This window comes from Gobius niger (assembly GCF_951799975.1).
Source record: "Gobius niger genome assembly, chromosome: 7".
In the NCBI taxonomy this organism is placed as follows: Eukaryota; Metazoa; Chordata; class Actinopteri; order Gobiiformes; family Gobiidae; genus Gobius; species Gobius niger.
In genome coordinates, this window is record NC_136858.1 from 37,001,318 (window position 1) to 37,023,632 (window position 22,315).

The 22,315-nt window shown below is 39.1% G+C and overlaps 1 protein-coding gene across 1 annotated transcript in view; it reads right to left on the reverse strand.

Moving 5' to 3' along the window:
- Positions 1 to 543: 543 nt before the first annotated feature.
- Positions 544 to 22,315, reverse strand: part of spg11 (SPG11 vesicle trafficking associated, spatacsin) — a 63,043-nt gene continuing 41,271 nt past the window's right edge. Inside the window, exons 31-42 of the mRNA XM_079560559.1 lie at positions 20,205 to 20,700; positions 17,350 to 17,601; positions 17,136 to 17,281; positions 13,748 to 13,952; positions 11,981 to 12,115; positions 9,816 to 9,949; positions 8,604 to 8,723; positions 8,305 to 8,473; positions 6,648 to 6,724; positions 5,222 to 5,377; positions 4,990 to 5,141; positions 544 to 728 (exon numbers count right to left, since the gene is read on the reverse strand). Coding sequence (XP_079416685.1) covers positions 554 to 728; positions 4,990 to 5,141; positions 5,222 to 5,377; positions 6,648 to 6,724; positions 8,305 to 8,473; positions 8,604 to 8,723; positions 9,816 to 9,949; positions 11,981 to 12,115; positions 13,748 to 13,952; positions 17,136 to 17,281; positions 17,350 to 17,601; positions 20,205 to 20,700 — 2,217 coding nt within the window. The 3' untranslated portion in view covers positions 544 to 553. The remainder of the gene's footprint in view (positions 729 to 4,989; positions 5,142 to 5,221; positions 5,378 to 6,647; positions 6,725 to 8,304; positions 8,474 to 8,603; positions 8,724 to 9,815; positions 9,950 to 11,980; positions 12,116 to 13,747; positions 13,953 to 17,135; positions 17,282 to 17,349; positions 17,602 to 20,204; positions 20,701 to 22,315) is intronic.

The window sequence follows — 22,315 nt, forward strand, 5'->3', positions numbered from 1 at the left end:
TACGTCTCTTTTTCAGTTCAAAAACATTTACAAGAGAATAATAATGGAAAAGTATTTAACAGAATGAAAATTAATTAAATATGCTTCCGGAGCGGACAATGGTCCACCTGTGTTAATTCAGTGAACGGACGGTTGTTACCATTAACGTGCTGCATTTATGATTTAAAAGTGAAGGGCCGGCACAATAAGCTTTAGCTTCTGCCTGCGCCGGCTCAGTTATTGTCCATGGCTTGACTTGTACGTTTTAATGTTTTGAATCATTTGTAAATGACCAAACCGAAATAAACCAAATTTTCAAATGTCAAAAATCCTGAAACATCCCTTTAACACCTCATTTAATGTGTCAACATCTGGATCACAGGTTTGAAGATAATGATCATTTGGCACATCCCTAGTGCATCTTTTTAGCAAAACACCAAAAATGATCCATTCATGCTTTCAGCTCATCAGACTTGAAGAAACAGCTCCATCTAGTGCTCGATCCAGTTTATTACATGATACATTTATTTGGTTAGAAACATAAACGAGTGTTTGGGAGGAGGGTCCGCAGTGGTCACCGGGCCAGGCGGTCCTGCAGGAAGCTGCCCGAGCCCTTGTCCTGGAGCAGCGCCTGCGTGACGTCGAACAGCTTCTGCTCGTAGGCCAGTTTGTAGCGGCTGTAGACGTCCTCGCAGTGGGACAGCAGCTTCTTCACGTTGGCGTTGGAGCCGCTGGGGGCGCCGTCCAGCCTGAAGGACATGGATGCAGGTCAGAGAGATGGAAACTTTACTCAGAAACAGGAATAAAATGTTGGGGAAAAAAGCACCAAAACAGCCACAAAAAAATGAGAAGAAAACAAGGATGTAAACGCAACAAAAAAGTGACAAAAATTCAACAAAAAAGTGACAAAAACTCAACAAAAAAGTGACAAAAATTCAACAAAAAAGTGACAAAAATTCAACAAAAAAGTGACAAAAACTCAACAAAAAAGTGACAAAAATTCAACAAAAAAGTGTCAAAAACTCAACAAAAAAGTGACAAAAACTCAACAAAAAAGTGACAAAAATTCAACAAAAAAGTGACAAAAACTCAACAAAAAAGTGACAAAAATTCAACAAAAAAGTGACAAAAACTCACCAAAAAAATGACAAAAATTCAAAAAAGTGACAAAAACTCAACAAAAAAGTGACAAAAATTCAACAAAAAAGTGACAAAAATTCAACAAAAAAGTGACAAAAATTCAACAAAAAAGTGACAAAAATTCAACAAAAAAGTGACAAAAATTCAACAAAAAAGTGACAAAAACTCAACAAAAAAGTGACTAAAGCACTCAGGGGTCTCAAACTCATTTGGAGCGGGGGCCAAAAATGCAAACCCAGTGTTGGTCGGAGCCTTTTTTATTAAGCCAATTATGATTTAGCAACTTTTTATTGTTTGCTATGATCTTAAAATAAACGGTACATTACCGATCTGCACATTTTAAAGCTTCTTTTTAAGCATTTTTAAGCTAAGACTCAGACAGTTTGTGTTTTTGTCATAAATCTCATGTTGGTTCAGGGCATCAGTGAGTCTGGAGTCAGGTCCAGTCTCTGTGTCTGTGCCTGTTTAGAAAGAAATGCAAAATGTACAACAGATGTCGTTTTAATGTAGTGAAGAAAGGCCCAACCAAGGACTGGAGCTGAAAATCAGAAACAAACTTGTTTTGTTCTGTGTTTATTTACAATTACCCTGTCAAATAAATATGATGAATGAGTAAATGCCATTATACAGACTGGGCTGATCTCAGGACACAACAATGTGGAATCTCAGGCCTTTTTCTTACAGTTAAGGAATTGATGGGGCTTATATTTTTTACTGTTAATGTTGCTGTAATTATTTGCAGTATTTTAATACATTTCCATATTCTCTATTTTTAATTTAACTATGGATCATGTGGTCGCACATGTGTCCTTAATAAAGAGTAAATGATTTAACATGATGTGCTTCTTGTGAGCTCACAATGTTTCTCTGAGAGAGAGATGGAGAAAAAAGGCTCCTCACTTTACTGTTGTGACGCTTTTAAACACTAATACAAAGTGTTCACTTTGCAAAGTCATAAAGGTAAAGATGGTAAAGGTGCTTTTTGTCCTGCTGCTGCTGTAACTTTTCTTGCACATGTTAATTGAACAACTGAAGTTTCTCCTCATGTTCTGAGTCTCCACCTGTTTCAGAAGCTCCTCTCCCTCAGTCGCTGCTTTGAGTCTGTTTCTCTGGTGAAATAAGTTGATAAGTCGTTTGAAGAAGCGCCGCATCACCTCCTCTGTCTAATGTGTATTACACATGAATATTATACTAATCAATGTATCGAACACACTTTAAAACTCGGGGAGGCCGCTCCTTCAAAGCCGTCGCGCCCCGACTTTGGAATAAACTTCCTCTTGACTTGCGCTCATTGGAGTCAGCAGCTACCTTCAAAAAGCACCTAAAAACCCATCTGTTTGAGAAAGCATTTGAGTATTGATGCAATACTGACACCACTTGTATAATGATTACTGAATTTTGAATTATTGCAATGAATATGCTGTTTTATAATTATGTCTTAACACTGTGAAGCGCTTTGTGACTCTGTGTCTGTGAAAGGCGCTATACAAATAAAGTTTACTTACTTACTTACTTACAATGTGAAAGTATTCTAAGAATTATGAACACAGTACTCTGATTGGACATAGTAATGGAATATGCTACAAAACAATGTAAAGAGGCTAGATGCAAGTTGGCCATTTTATACTCACTACTGCCACCTCAGGTCATATGTGTAACTGCAGCTTCTATATTAACCCTCGTGTGGCCTTCGCGGGTCTTTTTGACCCGCTGTCATGTTCTGGGCATTTGGATGCAAGGTGACACAAGGGGGCGCCCTTCCAACCTTCTCAGTGTAAATGTGAGTTGACTTTCTTCAGACTTAGACTTTCGGTCAGACACCATGAGTGACAGTAACATGAGGCTAAATACAGTGAGCTCTTTGTTTGCAGTAAAAAGGCTGAGGCCTCATTGCTCTTCAGTCACAGACTGAGAAGTGAAGAAGGAAGTCATTGAGCTTCTGCTTTAGACAGAACTTCAGACTTCTGCTGCATGTAAGAGTCATATTATATCATATCAAATGTTGTAATCTGTAAAGCACTTTGTGATACCTTTCGGTATGAAAAGTGCTTTATAAATAAAGTTTGATTGATCATAATCTGAAACTCAAATATGTAGTAAAAACATAATATATGGAAAATAATTACAATAACAAAAATGCTGTATCTAATTAAAAAAAAGTTTTTTTTTAATTTACTCTCATTCTAAAAAAGAAAACCCAAACAAACCCTAACCATTTGTATCTGCTGTAAAGTCATGTTTGTCCCAGTTCCTCTGAGTCGTGGTGCAGCAGGACTGATGTGGACAGATGTTACAGAAGAAGCTCATGAGGTTCATTTCTTCAACAGTTTCTATGGTAACTATTTTCTCCAAAGTAAAAGTAGATCTACCACAGTCCTGTCCACATCTGTCATGGTCCATCATGACCCACCACGACTCAGAGGAACTGGGACAAACATGACCTACAGCAGATACAAATGGTTAGGGTTTGTTTTGTTTTTTTAAATTTTTTAGAGAGTAAATAAAACTATTTTTTGATTAGATGCATGATTTTCAAATATTTTTCTTTTTGTAATCGTAAAGATTATTTCCATATATTATGTTTTTACTACAGATTTGAGTTTCAGAATATGATCAATCAATCTTTGTAAAGCACTTTGCATACCGAAAGGTATCACAAAGTGCTTTACAGATTACAACATTTGATATGATATAATATGACTCTTACATGCAGCAGAAGTCTGAAGTTCTGTCTAAAGCAGAAGCTCCATGACTTCCTTCTTCACTTCTCAGTCTGTGCCTGAAGAGCAACGAGGCCTCAGCCTTTTTACTGGAAACAAAGAGCTCACTGTATTTAGCCTCATGTTACTGTCACTCATGGTGTCTGACCTAAAGTCTCACTCTGAAGAAAGTCAACTCACATTTACACTGAGAAGGTTGGAAGGGCGCCCCCTTGTGTCACCTTGTATCCAAATGCCCGGAACATGACAGCGGGTCAAAAAGACCCGCGAAGGCGACACGAGGGTTAAACTCGTGCATGACGGCACTTCAGACCCGAAGTAACAACTTTCTGAGTGACAGAGCAGGATTTTAGAGGCAGTTGTGGTGAACAGGTCTGATCTACACATTAGGACATGGAGGAACATGTAGGGGGAGGAAAATACATAATTTTAACATTTTTAAACTCTGTATAGTCCCTTTAACCCCTTAACTCCCACCTGAACCGAGCACATTTTCTCCAGTTTGGTCCAAAAGCTTCTGGAAAAAAGCTGTGAAAATAGCAACAAAACTGAGACGAAAACAAAGATGGAAATGTGACAAAAAAGTGAGAAAACATTGACAAAAAAGTGACGAAAAATTGATGAAAAAAATGTCACAAGAAATTGACAAAAAAATGATTAAAATTTGACCAAAAATTGACAAAAAATGGCAGAAAAACGTCAAAAATGTGATTAAAAAATGGACGAAAAAATGTGAAAAATGTGACCAGAAAATGACAAAAAATTGATAAAAATTTGACAAAATATGGCAAAAAAAAGACAAAAAATGACAAAAATGTGATAAAAAAAATTATGAAAAAATGACAAAAATGTGACAAAAATGAGTTGAATACCCAACAAATAAAATGATGGAAAAAAATCTGATGACGTGAGGGAAAAGATCCTCTCGGTTCAGGCGGGAGTTAAGAGGTTAAGGTAAGTATTCAATCTTCTGTAACTAAAAACTATTTCAAAGTATCTTCCCCAACACTGCACGTCTTCCTTTCCTCTATATCGTGCAATAACCGCCGATCACTCACATTTATTCAACGCTACCATTTCAGAGCCGTCAATTCTCCAAACAAAGGCACGGTTTGTATTGTTGATGACGGCCCTGGGGCTGAATACTAACTTTTTGAAAATGTCCTCAAACAGGGCGGTGGAGAGCGGCCTGTAGCGTTTGAACTCCTCCAGGTAAACGAAGTCCCCTTTCAGGACCACCTTCTGCAGCAAGATCTCGGCCCAGTCCGGACTGTGGCTGTAGGCCTCTGACAGCACCAGCACCTGCACGCACGCACAACACACACACTCTGTAACTAGAACTGCCAATAATGTCATGGACTGATCATGGTTGAGAGTTAAACCTGGTAGCATCGGGGCAGTGCGGTCACAGCTCCGAGCAGCTCCGCGGGCTTCAGGTTGACGATTTTCAGATCCTGCCCCTGTTTGAGGAAGTGCAGCTGGAGAGCCACCAGCTTGGCCGTTTTCACGCAGCGAGTGGCCTGACGGACGCACGAGTCCTGCAGAGAACAAACACCTGATTGACTAACCGATTAAAGTGAGAGTCTTTGAGTTTGCTAAGTGAGGAAAGATTGAGTGAAATTTGAAAGTAACTGGACCTGACAGGCCGGTTCACAGAAAAAGCTCATCTCATTGGTCAACGTGGGAGGATACTAGACCATAGTTGCTGAGATCCGGGAAGGAGGGACTTTACAAAAAATAATAAATACCGTAAATGCTCTAATAGAGGCCGGGGCCTTTATTTACTCAAGGGCATCTGGGACCAGGCCTTTATTGGAACCAGGCCACAATTAGAGACAGGCCTTTATTTCTATTTGAGCAAAACGGACGACCAGGAAAATGAAGAAAAACGAGATTTGTGTCCATTTGCACCTAAAATATTAGGTTCATTTATTAATGAACATTTCAAACCCTCTCCCAGCGGCTGGAACATTGACGCCTTTTATTTTGTCGGGACAACAGGAAGTGTTTCGTTGTTGTTAGCGGAGCTTTGACATCAGTGTCACTGCAGGTTTCTGTTTCGTTTTTACCAAAGGACCGGATTATTTGTTGTTATCTTGTGTAAAAGGCGAGTTTAGACGGAGCGTTTGTGTTTGTGATCGATCATGAGACTGACCCGAGAGAAGACGAGACGCTCGCGCTGATGGGAGGAGTTATTTTGAGGCGTGGGACTGACCTGCACACGGAGCAGCTGGACGTGCTTTGAAGACGCGATGGAGACTTTATTAAAACCCTGGAGGGTCACACAACATTTGCCCTGTTTCCAAATATCGTCACAGGAGGTTTGAAAAGTGGCTAAATCTGTGTCAAAGTTGCGCTCGGATCAGCTCCTCCGCAGCGTCCCCCTCGGCCCGGGTTCCCGTTTGTTACTTCCTGCACGTGAGTTTTCATTTACACCAGTATGAGACAAATTCCTAACATGGGGAATATTTCTACTGCTATAGTTTCTAATAAAAGCCCCGGCCTGTTTTAGAGACCGGCTTTAATTTGCCTCCGCCAGCCACGAACCCGGCCTCTGTCGGAGACCCGGCCGCTAATGGAAGACAGGTCAGTATTAGAGAATTTACGGTACATATTATATTATATACTTACTTTGCATCAAAATGCAAGCCCACGTGGTCTATTTTGCACAGTATATGAAATTTGCAAAAAATGTAGACTTGCCGCCATCACTTTAAATGCACAGCCCACAGTGTGATTTTACCATACGTATGTCTTATGGTAGTGTTGCTGGTCTTTATCTATTTACAGTGGTGAAAAATATCTCACCTTAGCGTAGCTTTCAGCAGCGTCCTTCAGTAACCCCTGCACTTTCTCCAATGAACTCTTCAAATCCGGCGTCACAACTGCGCACACAAACACAAACACAAACACAAACACAAACACAAACACAAACACAAACACAAACACAAACACAAACACAAACTCGTTACTACAATTACTACAATACGACCGTCCCCAAACAGGGAAGTCAGGCTCATGAACGCATCAGATCACTGTCAACAGGCGATTGGTGTTTTAATTCTAGTAGAAACAGTAAGAGCAGCTGTTTGTCTCTTCTGTCAAGGCTTGTTATTGGGACAACAGCTCCATCTGGTGGCCGCGCATTGTTATAACTTCTTTATTTTGGTAAACGTCCCGCCTGTTACCCTTACCTCCCCCAGTCCAAAAGCGTCTGGAAAAAAGCTGTGAAAATAGCAATAAAACTGAGACGAAAACAATGATGGAAATGTGACAAAAAAGTGAGAAAACATTGACAACAAAATTACAAAAACTGATAAAAAATGTGACAAAAAAAATGATGAAAAAGTGCCAAAAATGTCACAAGAAATTGACAAAAAAAACGACAAAAATGTGACCAAAAAAAAAAAAAAAAAAAAGACAAAAAAATGAAAAGAAATTGACGAAAAAGTTACAAAAATTAATTGAATACCCAACAAAAAAACTAATTGAAAAAAAAAACGAACCGAGCACGTTTTACCCCAGTCCAAAAGCTTCTGGAAAAAAGCTGTGAAAATAGCAACAAAACTGAGATGAAAACAATGATGGAAATGTGACAAAAAAGAGAAAACATTGATGAAAAAGTGGCAAAAATGTCACAAAAATGTCACAAGAAATTGATGAAAAATTGAAGAAAAAATTGACAAAAATGTGACAAAATGTGACAAAAAAATTACAAGAATGTGACAAAAAAAAAGCAAAAAAAGAAAAAAATGTGACACAAAAATTACAAAAATGTGATAAAAAAAGGACAAAAAAATGACGAAAAATGACGAAAAATGACAAAAAATATGACAAAAACGTGACAAAATGTGACAATTTTTTTTAAAAAATTAATAAAAAATGGACGAAAAAATGACAAAAATGTGATAAAAAAAAGCAAAAAAAGAAAAAAATGTGACAAAAAATGTGACAAAAAAATGACGAAAAATGACGAAAAATGACAAAAAATATGACAAAAATGTGACAAAATGTGACAAAAAGAAAAAGAAAAAAATGTGACCAAAAAATTACAAAAATGTGACAAAAAATGAGTTGAATACCCAACAAAAAAAATATGGAAAAAAAATCTGATGACGTGAGGAAAAAGATCCTCTCGGTTCAGGCGGGAGTTAAGGGGTTAAACAAGCTCAGCCTAATTCATGATTCACCGAGAACTAACGCGCACAATAATATTATAATAGCGTGTGTTGAATGAACCAAGAAAATTATTGTCGGCTTTTAGTATGAAATGTATATCTAGATTAGTTTAAATGAAACAAATTGAGCGTAATAATTAAAGTTGTTTTGACTAGTTAAGCTTTAGTTTTCTTTGCCAATGGAGTAAGAAAATTATCCCAATCGCCGTTTTACTTTAAGATAAACCTTAGAACCAGTCTGACATGTCATCAAACAAGGTGAAAAGTCTAAATGATGCACGGCTCACCCCAGTCCTGGCTCTCGATCATCTTGAGCAGGGTCCTGGCCGCGATCTCGTGGTTCTCCCCGATCTCGCGCCTCATACTGAAACACAGCGCCACCATGTTGTGCTTCTCACTGTCGCCGGGCAGACAGCGCTTCAGGTAATCCAGGAGGGCCGTCTTTAGACTCGAGCTCTGGAGGGGACAGAGAAATCTCTCTTTAACTGGGTAGATACTACGCCATTTCCTCATAATGGACAAGTAAAACGTTCAATCTTCCCCTCCAAAATCGAGCGAGTTAGCAGAGAAAATGCATAAACCCGACCTGTCCTTTGTCTGTGTCCATCTTCTTCCTCAGTAACATCTCAAAGCGGTGGTTCTGGTGCAACAAGTCAAAGATGTAGGTCATCTCGTTGTAGCGTCCGATTCCAGTCAGCAGGCGCACCTAAAACACCAAAATCATGACTTATATACGAGAAAATTCACTTAAGATTTAACCTCTTCACTCCCGCCTGAACAGAGAGGAACTTTTTACTCACGTCATCAGATTTTTTTTTTCCATCATTTTTTTGTTGGGTATTCAACTCATTTTTTTAACTTGTTTTTTTTGTCACATTTTTGTCATTTTTTGATCCATTTTTTATCATATTTTTGTCATTTTTTTTGTCATTTTTACGTCTAATTTTGGTCATTTTTTTGGTCATTTTTTATCACATTTTTGTCATTGTTTCGTCTAATTTGTATCATTTTTTGATCCATTTTTTATCATATTTTTGTCATTTTTTCGTCTAATTTTTGTCATTTTTGGTCAATTTTTATCTATTTTTTGTCACTTTTTGGTCAATTTTTTAATCATTTTTTTTGTCGATTTTCTGTCACATTTTTGTCATTGTTTCGTCTAATTTTTGATCATATTTTTGTCATTTTTTGTCATTTTTACGTCAATTTTTTGTCATTTTTTTAATCACATTTTTGTCATTGTTTCGTCTAATTTTTGTCATTTTTTTGTCAATTTTTTATCAAATTTTTGTCACATTTTTGTCATTTTTTTGTCATTTTTTCGTATAATTTTTGTCATTTTTTGGTCAATTTTTATCATTTTGTTGTCGATTTTCTATCACATTTTTGTCATTTTTTTGGTCATTTTTTGGTCAAATTTTTATCAAATTTTTGTCACATTTGTCATTTTTTGTCACATTTTTGTCATTTTTTTGTCATTTTTTTGTAAAATTTTTATCACATTTTTGTCATTTCTTTTGTCATTTTTGTGACATTTTTGCCCTTTTTCATCAATTTTTCGTCACTTTTTTGTCAAACTTTTCTCACTTTTTTGTCACATTTCCATCATTGTTTTCGTCTCAGTTTTGTCACTATTTTCCCACCTTTTTTCCAGAAGCTTTTGGATTGGGGTAAAGCCAAACTGGAGAAAATGTGCTGGGTTCAGGTGGGAGTTAAGGGGTCAAAGCCAGTTGGAATGTATTCTTTTTAGTTCTTTTCAAAGCCCCGTGAAGCACATGAGGTCAGTGCCGGTCCTCACCAGCAGGCCGTAGTGCTCCCCCGGGGCCAGGTGGGAGTGGCTGAGGTGTCGGGCCGCCTGCAGCACCCGGACGATGCCCTCCATGTGACACGTGAGGCTGAAGCAGTCATGGGCCACGATCAGCAGCTCCACGACTACAACACACAGACAGGACATGGAGGGAGACCTCAGATGGTGCAAAAGGAATACAATAAATACTGAGTAGCACCTTTCAACAAACCCGTATTACACTGTACTTGAGATCTTTTGAGAACTTACAGACAAGGGCTGCATAATCACTCAAAAACTTAACCCAATTTACAATTCAAAAAGTTGCAATCAGATTATAACAAACTAATATGTCTCTATAAAACCTGTAAACCCTACTAATGCTTCCAAAGTTATTTAAGGCGAGACACTGCAGGTGAATAGGGAAAAAAAATAAATGTAGAGATTTCAATTTGAAACTCCTGCTGAAGATCACAGATATAAATATGAGAAAAAAAATGTATTGCATTTTTTCTGTCATTTTATGTTTTCACATAAAAATAAGGAATTTTGAGCATTAAAATGGCCAAAATTGCCTATATTTTGGGCAAATCAAAATAATGAATTGAGCCAGATTAAATGTTATGGTTTTATTTTATTGACTTATTAGTAACTAAGATTTGTTCAGAGGGGATTTTGGATATTTTGTTTAGTTTTTCAATAAACTAATCATCAGTGAAAAAATCTGTAAAAACTCAAATTCCGCCTGTTTTTTTGGTTTCAAAGTTGAATAAATCAGGCCTGGAATTAGAGATTAAAAAATCCCTCTGAAAAAACCTTCATAATATTGTTGTGTCTCAGCCTGTAAAGTTTGGAGTCTGTGGGAGCTTCTATAAGGGCTCAGGCTCTGCCCGAGTGCGGCTTCTCTCATTCAGAGAAAACCAGCCCTGAAGTTTTGTAGCGAGTGCGCATGCTCGGCCCGTTCTTCCACTTTTCCGCTCCAGTGTCTCGTAGGAGGAAAAACACCATATTTGGGTGAAAGCGTCATCACGGGGCCCCTTAGCAGGACACGTGGATGTCAAATCTGTCAATATTTATGAATGAAAACCCGCGGGAAAGACAGCCTTTCTACTTCCGGGTCGCCCCCACCTCGCAGACAAAACATCAGAAAATAAACATCATCATTTTTATATCTGACATGAAAAACTAAGATGTAAAGGGAGGAAAATAGATACAAATCTCCACTTCGACCACTGTGTGAAAAACAAATACTTTCACCTGCCGTGTCTCGCCTTAAGGACAGAACAGAATCTTTATTATAAAGCATAAATTGCAAACCTAATGGCAATTGTAGATTGTCAGGAGATATTTAAGTAAGTAAGTAAGTAAGTAAGTAAGTAAGTAAGTAGTTAAGTAAGTAGGCAAGTAGTTAAGTTTAACGTTTTTACCACTTTTAGAACAAAATGGAAAGGGGGAATGTGCATAGAAGCTTATAATTCTAAGAGGACACAGTGTAAAAAGTAGGGCCCGACTGATAAATCGGCCGGCCGATGTGTATCGGGCCGATTTGAGGTATTTTACAATATTGGCTATTTCAGCTGATAAAAAACGTTCAGCTCAGTCAGAGCTTTAAAATGAGCCTTCCCACAGTTTCTTAGGCCTCGGGGGAGCAGAGAAACATCATGATGAAAATCAGTTACAAGTTTGTTCCTATTTTACACATTTTATGTTGTAGACCTTTGTGTATAGTTTCGGAACAATAACAGAGAGACTTAGCGGTTTTTGTTTTGGAATCTACGGATTTTTGTCTTTCAAACAAGCTTCCTCTGAAGTACCTACTAAACATGAATAAAGCTTCATACACGGGATTATAGACCAAAGATATCAGCGAATCGTCATCGGCCAATAAAAGCCCTATTTGATGTTTCTAAGATTGAAATCTTTACTATATCGATAAATGTTCGGTATCGGACTCCTAACATCAATGTCCGTCGTGCCCTAGTGAAAAGGGACAACATTGCGGCAGAGTGAATGCCAACTACTGAAGACAATTTGAGGGCTGATGACACAAAAATACATAAATGAAAAAATCAAAAGCACTTCCTGGGATGTTTTATTGAAGGAAAAAGGGCTCAAAGTAAATTCAGCCTAAAAGTGGGCCAATAGAAACGCATTCTCGGGTTGAATAACTGACTCACTGCAGTTGAGGTCTCTCAGTGGGACAGTGGTGACGTTCTCCAGGAGTTTGGATCCCACCAGGTTTGGATCTTCGCACAGTTTGAGGAGCTGCATCAGACAGTCCCGCCCCTCTGACGGCCGGAACACCTGACGCTCTGGAAAGACAGGAACAAGCGAGGCGTCATCACCTGAGCCTCTCCTTTGCACCGTCTGATCTCACAAATACTTCTGCTTTCACTGCATCCATCAATCTCTTTGGTCTTTTAGTCAAGAATCACCGTTTCTTTTTTGTGCCAGCTCTACTCAAGCTCCTCTACAGCTTGAGCTTTGATTTTGACGTTGCTTTAAAATACTCGTTGCTGTTTAGCCTAATTTTTCAGACCCAGTTTAGTCTTGTCTTGTTATAGACCTGGTTTAGATGTGGTTACTTTTAAAGCTAAACCAGGGGTTATGGAGGTTTTTTCTTTAACCTCTTAACTCCCACCTGAACATGTTTTCTCCTGTTCCCTCCAAATTCTCCAAATCTAAAAGCTTCTTCAAAATAGCGACAAAAAACGAGGAGAAATTGAGGATGTAAATTGACAAAAATGACAAAAATCCAGCAAAAAAGTGACAAAAATCCAGCAAAAAATGACAAAAATCCAGCAAAAAAAGTGTCAAAAATCCAGCAAAAAGGGAAAAAAATCCAGCAAAAAAAGACAAAAATCCAGCAAAAAAAGTGTCAAAAATCCAGCAAAAAGGGAAAAAAATCCAGCAAAAAAGTGTCAAAAATCCAGCAAAAAAAAAGACAAAAATCCAGCAAAAAAAGTGTCAAAAATCCAGCAAAAAAAGTGTCAAAAATCCAGCAAAAAAAGTGTCAAAAATCCAGCAAAAAAAGTGTTAAAAATCCAGCAAAAAGGGAAAAAAATCCAGCCAAAAAAGTGTCAAAAATCCAGCAAAAAAGTGACAAAAAATCCAGCAAAAAAAGACAAAAATCCAGCAAAAAAAGTGTCAAAAATCCAGCAAAAAAAGTGTTAAAAATCCAGCCAAAAAAGTGTCAAAAATCCAGCAAAAAAAGACAAAAATCCAGCCAAAAAGTGAAAAAAAAAAATCTGCAAAAAAAAAAGACAAAAATCCAGCAAAAAATGACAAAAATTCAGCTCTTTTGTCACATTTTGTGACAGAAAAGCAACAAAAAAGTGACAATAATCCAGCAAAAAAGTAACAAAAGTGACAAAAACACATAAGGGAAATAAAAAGTGTTGACAATGGCAAAGAGGAGAGAATGCATTTGGTGTTGGTGGTGGTGGTTAAACAAAAAGCTCATGGCCATAAACTGCAAAAAGTAATGAACTAGATCAGTATAAACATCTCAATTTGAGCACAATATTCCAAATTTTAGCTGTTTTGACTAGTTAAGAAGTTCTTGGGCATTTGTCCGAGATTATTTCACTTGTTCTGAGATGTTTCTGACTCGTTTCGATACATTTCGTCCTTATTTCAGGTCATTTTCTTTGCCAATGGGGTAAGAAAATTGGTCTTATCTCATTGGCAATTTTACTTTCTTATTTCAAGCGAGATTTACCCTAGAACTGGTGTGAAATGTCCTCAAACAAGCAAAGTAAACTTGGTCCGATCAGAAAAAGTGTCTAAATGAGTGAAAACCGACAAAAACAAGAAACATTTCCTCAATTCAAGTCATTTAAGACAATGCTTGATATTTACTTTTAGCAGTGTAGTGATTTGCAAAGAGCGACCAGTCAAACTGCTCCATCCACTGAACCGCGACCCCTCTCTCATACTCTCACCCGTCTGCAGCTCTTGAGCCGAGGCCAGCAGAGCGTTGACCACGGCGGTAGAGACCAGCGCGGCCACGGCGTCCGCAGCCAGGCCCTGAGCTTTGATGAACGCCTGGGCCTTTCTGAAACGCTCCGGCTGCTCGCTCGACAGCAGCTTCTCCAAAACGCACAGGGGGTCCTCGCCGCACACCTGAGCGAACGAGCACTCCAGCTCCTGCAGGAGGAGAGAGGAGAACTTACAGACACAGACACTGGTATCGAAAAAGGATTGAAAGCAAGTACCGGAGAAAATATATCTTTAGAGAGCAAGTTTTGTGGCCTGCACTCCTGAAAAATGAATCCTAGATTAATTTTAACCTCTTAACTCCCACCTGAACGGATCCCATTTTCTCCAGTTTGGCTTTACCCTAAGCAAAAAGCTTCTTGGGAAAAAAGCACCAAAATAGCCACAAAAAATGAGGAGAAAAATGACAAAAACTCAACAAAAATGTGACAAAACCTCAGCAAAAATGTGATAAAAATTAAACAAAAATGTGACACAAATTCAACTAAAAAGTGACAAAAAATCAACAAAAATGTGACAAAACCTCAGCAAAAATGTGACAAAAATTCACAAAAAATGTGACAAAAACTCAACAAAAAAATTACTAAAACTCTAAGCTCTAAACTAAAAAAAAAAACATAAAAAAGGTGACACAACACAGCAACAACGCGAGGAAAAAGATCAGTTTTGTGGGTCTTAGCTTTCAAAAGAGGTGTTACACAGGCCTATATAATAGCCAAAGAGGACAGAAGGCATTTGGTTCAGGCGGGTGGTGAAAGGGAGGTTTGAAGTCCTATTACAATCCTGTCTACCAAATGTGTTTTGGAGTCAGCCCTGGGTCAGCTCCCCGCCCTGAGGCCCACAGAGAAGCGCATGCCTCGCCCATTGTGGGGAACACATATTAAAACATTTAACTCATGAACCTCTTAACTCCTGCCTGAACCGAGAGGATCTTTTTTCCTCACATCATCAGATTTTTTTTCCATCGTTTTTTTGTTGGGTATTCAACTCATTTTTGTAACTTTTTTGTCATTTTTTTGTCATTTTTTGTCACATTTTTGTATTTTTTTGGTCACATTTTTATCCCATTTTTGTAATCTTTTTGTCACATTTTGGTCATTTTTTTGTAATTTTTTTTACACATTTTGGTCATTTTTTAATAAAATTTCTGTCACATTTTTGTCATTTTTTCGTCAATTTTTATCACCTTTTTGCTCGGTTCAGGTGGGAGTTAAGAGGTTAAAAGTCAAATCATTAAAATGAATGAAAAGAAATCACAGAAATAAGCACCGCCTCCTTTTCACACAAGTTTTTGAGTAAAATGGACAAGCACAACAGAGCTGGGCATTAGCTGGGTCAGTCCATCTCAGATCACCCAAAAAAATAGCATTCTTAAACCCCACTCTCTCCAATTTTTGTGAAATTTGGTATACATGTAATTCATGGCCAGAAAAGCCAGAATTTCAAATTTTAAACTAATCGGACCAACGGTTTTCGAGATATTGCATTCTAAATTGTTCACTTTTTCGCGAAAAAGGCTGTGGCCGCCTACTTTCAAATTGCTGTAACTCAGCAACCACTGGTCCGATTTCCAAAAAACAGGTTTGTCTGTAAAGGGGAGACCACGAGGAATAAAAATGTGACATTGGTTCGTGCATTTTGGTATTTTTTAGGTGAATTACCTTTGTACTTATATTTTGACCTTGAAATTGACCCTGTGGGACACGCCCAACCTCTCCGACGCAAATAGGAAAAATGTAGCCCTATGTGTCAACTACAACATATAAAAACACTGGAGGGGTTTTCTTTTTCATTTTCATGTAATACCAGGTAGAAGTTGACATACCCACTCCTCCAGACATCCATTCACAGTCCGTTCTGTACAATTCCATTAATGTATATACACAGTGCCTCAGATTGATTTATTCCAAGATATAATGTCAATCACAAACAAAAAGTCAATGAAAATTTCACAGCTGTCTCAGCCTCCTGGTCACTTTTTCTGATTTCTACTCCTTTTCAACAGGCCAGTTCAAACAGTGGTTAGACATTCTGGGCAGGTCATTATGAGAAACACTGTAGTTTCAAGTGGAAGAAGATTTCAAGATCTTATCATACAAGTAGAAGGTTTTAGCAGGTCCATTAGGACACTTAAACTTTATGTTGTAGTCGCCAAAACCGTCTGAGACGTCCTCCACCAAACCAATCCATGGAGCGTCATCGTAGGTCTAGTAACAAGAGGTATATCAGCACTGCCTTCATGTTCATTACTCAGGTGTTCCTGAACTGCTACCAAATCTGGGGGGGCTCACCTGTTCACCGAGTTGTAGACATGCATCTCTGTCATTGAAACAGGGATGAAACGATGGAACTGCAATGTTCCTTTAATGGTCGTAGCCAGGTTGAATGTAGGCTTGAGTTCAGCTTCACAACTAACCACCTCATCCACTGGCACATGGAAGATTGATATTCTTCATTGATGTTCTATCAAACATGGCAAGAGATTTAAGAATGGCTGTTTTCACAATGAGACCGTTAAATCTGGTCTTGCACTACATAAGAAAAATTCTCAGCGAAGTCCCTTTGCAAAATTATTTCCTTCATAGGTTTCAAGTTGGTGTTCAAATTGTTTATGTCGGCACTTTGAGACTTTGCAGTGAAGCTGAGTCTTGTATTTTCAATTTTTGATTTTCAATTTTCAATGAAATCATCTTTTGGCTCCACAATGCATGATGGGTGAATGCAGGGAGTTCAGCTTCCCGATGGCCCTGTGTACGAAACTGTTCCTCAAGGAACAGAAAGTAGAGTAGAAATCAGAAAAAGTGACCAGGAGGCTGAGACAGCTGTGAAATGTTCATTGACTTTTTGTTTGTGATTGACATTATATCTTGGAATAAATCAATCTGAGGCACTTTGTATATACATTAATGGAATTGTACAGAACGGACTGTGAATGGATGTCTGGAGGAGTGGGTATGTCAACTTCTACCTGGTATTACATGAAAATGAAAAAGAAAACCCCTCCAGTTTTTTTATATGTTGTAGTTGACACATAGGGCTACATTTTTCCTATTTGCGTCGGAGAGGTTGGGCGTGTCCCACAGGGTCAATTTCAAGGTCAAAATATAAGTACAAAGGTAATTCACCTAAAAAATACCAAAGGCGGCCATGCCCTTTTTCGCGAAAAAGTGAAAAAATGAAAATGCCATATCTCGAAAACCGTTGGTCCAATTAGTTTAAAATTTGAAATGTTGGCTTTTCTGGCCATGAATTACATGTATACCAAATTTCAGACCCAGCTCCAGTTGATTACAATGTCCCATCTGGAGTTTTATTATCGATCTGCGCTTGTACCTTCGAGAGCTGGTAGAGGCTGAGCACTTGTTTGCAATAGTTGTTGCCGTGGCGACTCTGGTTGACGAGTTTCTGGAGCTGGGCCGAAACTTCGTCTTCGAGGGCGGGAAACGCGACGAAGGAGGAGAGACTGGTGAACGAGGCGGCTGGAGAGAGAAGCGAGAGAGGGTTAGTCAGAGTCAAACTGAATGCTTTTCTGAGCGATTTTCCTCACAGCTGGGGATCCCGCCCCCGGGTGCCGCCTCCCCCGTCGCCTCCTCGCTCTGTTCCAGGCTGATCTCTCCCGAGGCCAGGGCTCTGCAGCGCAGCACCAGCCACACGTCGCGATGGAACAGACAGAAGTATCTGCAGACGCGGCTGGCCTCGTGAATGCCGCCCTGGTCCAACAGCTGTCCCACCAGCGCAGCCAGGACGGCCCGCTCCTCTGCGCTCAGACCGGGGGCAGAGGGGGCCGGACCACTCGGGTCTGGAGAGAGACATGATCAGAGCATAATTAAAGAGGGGGTATTCTGCTTTTTTCAGTCCCATAGCACCAGTCTATATCACACTACAATGATGACAAACCTTCTGTTGGTCTGTAAATGCAGTAAATTAGAATAACTGCCTTGTATCAAATGTCTCTCTCAAAATGGCTGTAGTGAATGTCTTGAAATAGGCCTCTGTCTCTTTAAGAACCTCTGACTCTTTCCGACACGCCCCCTCCACACGCTGTCTGTGGCATCAGTGGGGAGGGGGTTCTGCTGAGGAGCAGTGGTTGGTTACTCGGCTGGTGACGAAAGCTCGGAGGCGTCTCCAGGAGGTGGGGGCGTTCCTAGGAGGACTCAGGCAAACCTATCCCTAAAATGGCCGCCATCAGAGTTTTTACAGATTACTCAGAAATACGTGAATGTGCCAAGGCAACACTTCAGGCATGTTTTTAATGAGGGAGTGACATAATAACATGATGTAAAGCTTGAAAAAGTCCATTTTGCATAATACCCCCCCTTTAAAAACATTGGGTTATTCAGATTAGGTATAACCTTGATCCTGTGAAGAGCCACAAAGGCACCGACCATTAGCGAGATCCCGGGACGGTAGTTTATTGTGATTAAATAGAAAGTGACCGTTATATTTAATCACATTTCATCAATTTATGCCTTTTTCTTTTTTTTGTTCAATAATTGTGTTAGATTGAATGGTTTTACTCCTCACCAAGATTGAAATACATGTATATTAACTGAAATTGTGTGCTGTTCTGGTCTGACTGAGACAGAATTAGATTTTTTTTTTTTTTTTTTAATGCTGGGGTGTGTTTGTATGTGGGGCCCTGCCCACTGAGCGCCCTTCTCTGATTCGCCCCTGGCCTGTGCGCTCAGTGCAGCTTCGTCCTGACTGGACTGTGCAGAGAACGCACTCTAGGCTGCACAAAGTTCATAAACTTTAACCAGGAGCCTCTGGAGGACGTCTGAGAGTCTGTTTATGTTGCTCCGCTTTTTTCCATTTCCTAATTTTGATATTTTTCTGTGAATATGAGGCCAAATTTCATCAAATAAAGAGGCTGATCAGGAACCTGAAAAGCACAGATTGAAGCTAATCCTAGTGCCACGATCTGCCTGCCTGTCAAAAACGCTACAAAAGAGCAAAGTGGCAACAAAGTGACAAAAAGCAATGAAAAGAAATGTTTAGTAGATCGTAGCTTTCAGAAAATGCACTTGGTTAAGGCGGGGGTTAAGAGGTTACCAGAACATGCGGCCTGTTTTTCTTTCACAAATGTTTCTTTTACAATGTAGATCTATGTAGGGAAACTGAACAACAAGAAAATAAATTGATTACAACTTTATGTGCCATCTTTCCTCACCTGTGGACACTTCAGCGTGACTCGTACTCAGAACGTGAGCCGCAATGTTAGTTTTGATACTGGATTCAGCTGTGTTTCTATCACTACGTAGTTACTCCGTCTGCAAACTTCTGCAGATTCACAAATCCCTAATGAGAAAGGCGTTCAGGGAGCAAAACTGTTACTGTAACAGAATTAAATGCTCCTGCTTTTACAATATACCAGGGCTGGACTGGCCATCGGGAGATTCGGGAGTTTACCCAGTGGGCCGACGTACTTTTGGGCCGGTTGGGCCAGTCAGATCGAGATAAGGCCCGTTACACCTAAACACCGGCCCACAATTAGCGGGAAAAGCCATTGGCGTATCTATCTTTACATAGATGCAATTACACAACTCCTCCAGTAGAGAATTTTTGTCACATTTTTTCCGTCAAATTTTAATCAAATTTTTGTCTTTTTTCCCCACATTTTTTTTCACTTTTTCGTCAATTGTTTTTTATCAGTTTTTAAAAAAAAATTTGTCACATCTTTGCCATTTTTTTTTTAACTTTTTCGTAAATTTTTTATCAGTTTTTGCAATTTTTTTTTCATAATTTTCTCACATTTTTTTGTCGTTTTTTGATCATTTTTTGGTGACATTTTTGCCACTAGAGAATTTTTGGTCTTTTTTTTTTTGTCATTTTTTTGTCCATTTTTTATTTTATTTTTTTTCATTTTTTTTTTTAATCAGTTTTTGTAATTTTTTTGTCACATTTTTGTAATTTTTTTGTCATTTTTTTTTTACTTTTTCGTACATTTTTTATAAAATGTTTCTCACATTTTTGTCATTTTTTTGTCATTTTTCTGTGACTTTTTTTTCACTTTTTCGTCAATTTTTTATCAGTTTTTGTAATTTTTTTGTCACATTTTAGTAATTTTTTTTGTCACATTTTTCTCATATTTTAGTCATTTTCTGGTCATTTTTTTCTCACATTATTGCCACTTTTTCAAAAAATTTTCGTCACTTTTTTGTCACATTTCCATCATTGTTTTCATCTCAGTTTTGTTGCTATTTTCACTTCACTTCACTATTCTTTTTAGAGGGCCGGTCTTGACCCAAAAGTCCCGGGCCGATTTTTTCTGCCAGTCCAGCCCTGCAATAATATACTGAGGGACAAAACAAATCTTAATCCATAACTAGAAGAAAATCAGACTCTATCTAAAATCCTATGCTTATGTTTAGTCCAATTCTTCTTTAAACTTCTTTACTTTACCTGCACTTGGGAGCCCCTCCAGACTGAGATAGGCGACTGTGTTCAGGCTTGAAATGTTGGAAAAAGAAAACTCCTTCATGAGCGCTTCGTACGTGTTCAGCTCAGAGGAAACCGTCTGCGGCAGATTAAAAACGCTCTCCTTCTCTAGCGCGGCGGTGAGCACTTTCTGCCTGACTTTGTGCCCCCACAGCTCCTTCTCCAGCTCCTCCAGTCTCGAAATGGGGGTCGGGCTGATGCGGGACAGCCAGCGAGAAGCCAGTCCGATGAGAAGGCACTTTTCCTGGACGTCCAAAAGCCGGGTTCGGTCGTCCTGATGGGTCGCGGCGGGGGGGTCCGGGTGTGACGTTTGGGAATGGGAGAGGAAAAAGTCGGCGGCGGATCCCGGGTCGGTGCCGTCGGAGAGGAGCTGGTCGTGGCATTTCTTCCAGAAGCTCAGGCGGGTTTCCAAACGCCTCCACTGACGCTTCTCCCTCAGAGAGCTCACCTCCTGATCGAGCTGCAACAGACAGGAAAGCATTTATCAGGAATTTTAGTTATTAAATGATTATATTGACTTAATTTACTCCAAAGTTTAGTGATGGTCAGCACAAATATTTCACATTTAAAGCACATTTTTGGCTATTTTCAACAAATTACTGGTTATGACTGACTATTGCAATGCACTTTACGTCGGTGTTTCCCAGTCATCCCTCAACCGCCTTCAGTTGGTGCAAAATGCGGCACCAAAACACTCACAGACGTCACTACATCACCCCGGTTCTTTTCTCCCTGCACTGGCTCCCAGTGTCTTTTAGGATTGATTTTAAAATGTTGCTTTTAGTTTTTAAAGCCCTCAACGGCCTTGCTCCCCCCATATCTGTCAGACCGTCTGACTGTCCCTAACTTTAAAGAGGGGGTATTCTGCTTTTTTCAGTCCCACAGCACCAGTCTATATCACACTACAATGATGACAAACCTTCTGTTGGTCTGGAAATGCAGTAAATTAGAATAACTGCCTTGTATGAAATGTCTCTCTCAAAATGGCTGTAGTGAATGTCTTGAAATAGGCCTCTGTCTCTTTAAGAACCTCTGAGCCTTTAGACACGCCCCCTCCACACGCTGTCTGTGGCATCAGTGGGGAGGGGGTTCTGCTGAGGAGCAGTGGTTGGTTACTCGGCTGGTGACGAAAGCTCGGAGGCGTCTCCAGGAGGTGGGGGCGTTCCTAGGAGGACTCAGGCAAACCTATCCCTAAAATGGCCGCCATCAGAGTTTTTACAGATTACTCAGAAATACGTGAAAAAACCTGCCTGAAGTGTTGCCAAGGCAACACTTCAGGCAGGTTTTTAATGAGGGAGTGACATAATAACATGATGGAAAGCTTGAGAAAGTCGATTTTGCATAATACTGCCTGTTGGAAGTCCCAAGAGCCAAGAACAAACACTGGGGTGATCGGGCCTTTTCTTTTGTGTGCAGACTCTGGAATAAGTTGCCCCTCCCCCCGACATGCACCATCACTGACTTTGGCATTTTTTAATTTCTAAAGCCTGGCTTGAAACCTTCAGACTGGCTTTTAACCTCTTAACTCCCGCCTGAACCGAGAGCATTTTCTCCAGTTCAGCTTTACCCAAATCCTGTAGGCCAGTGAAACGCCTCAAGCTAAGATCTACAAAGCTCATCTAAATGGATCTTTTTCCTCACGTCATCAGATTTTTTTCCATCCTTTTTTTTAGGGTTATTCAACACATATTTTTTAACTCACTTTTTTGTCTTTTTTTTTATCATTTTTTTTTTGGTCATTTTTTGGTCATTTTTTTGTCACATTTTTGTCACATTTTTGGTAATTTTTTGTCAATTTTTTTTCTTTTTTGTCATTTTTTGTCATTTTTTTTGTCCATTTTTTTGTCATTTTTTGTCATTTTTTTTGTCATTTTTGTCATTTTTTGTCATTTTTTGTCAATTTTTTGGTCATTTTTTGTCAATTTTGTGTCTTTTTTGTCATTTTTGGTCATTTTTGGTCAATTTTTTGGTCATTTTTGGTCAATTTTTTGTCTTTTTTGTCATTTTTTTTAACTTTTTCGTCAAAGTTTTCTCACTTTTTGTCACATCTTTATCTTTGTTTTCATCTCGGTTCT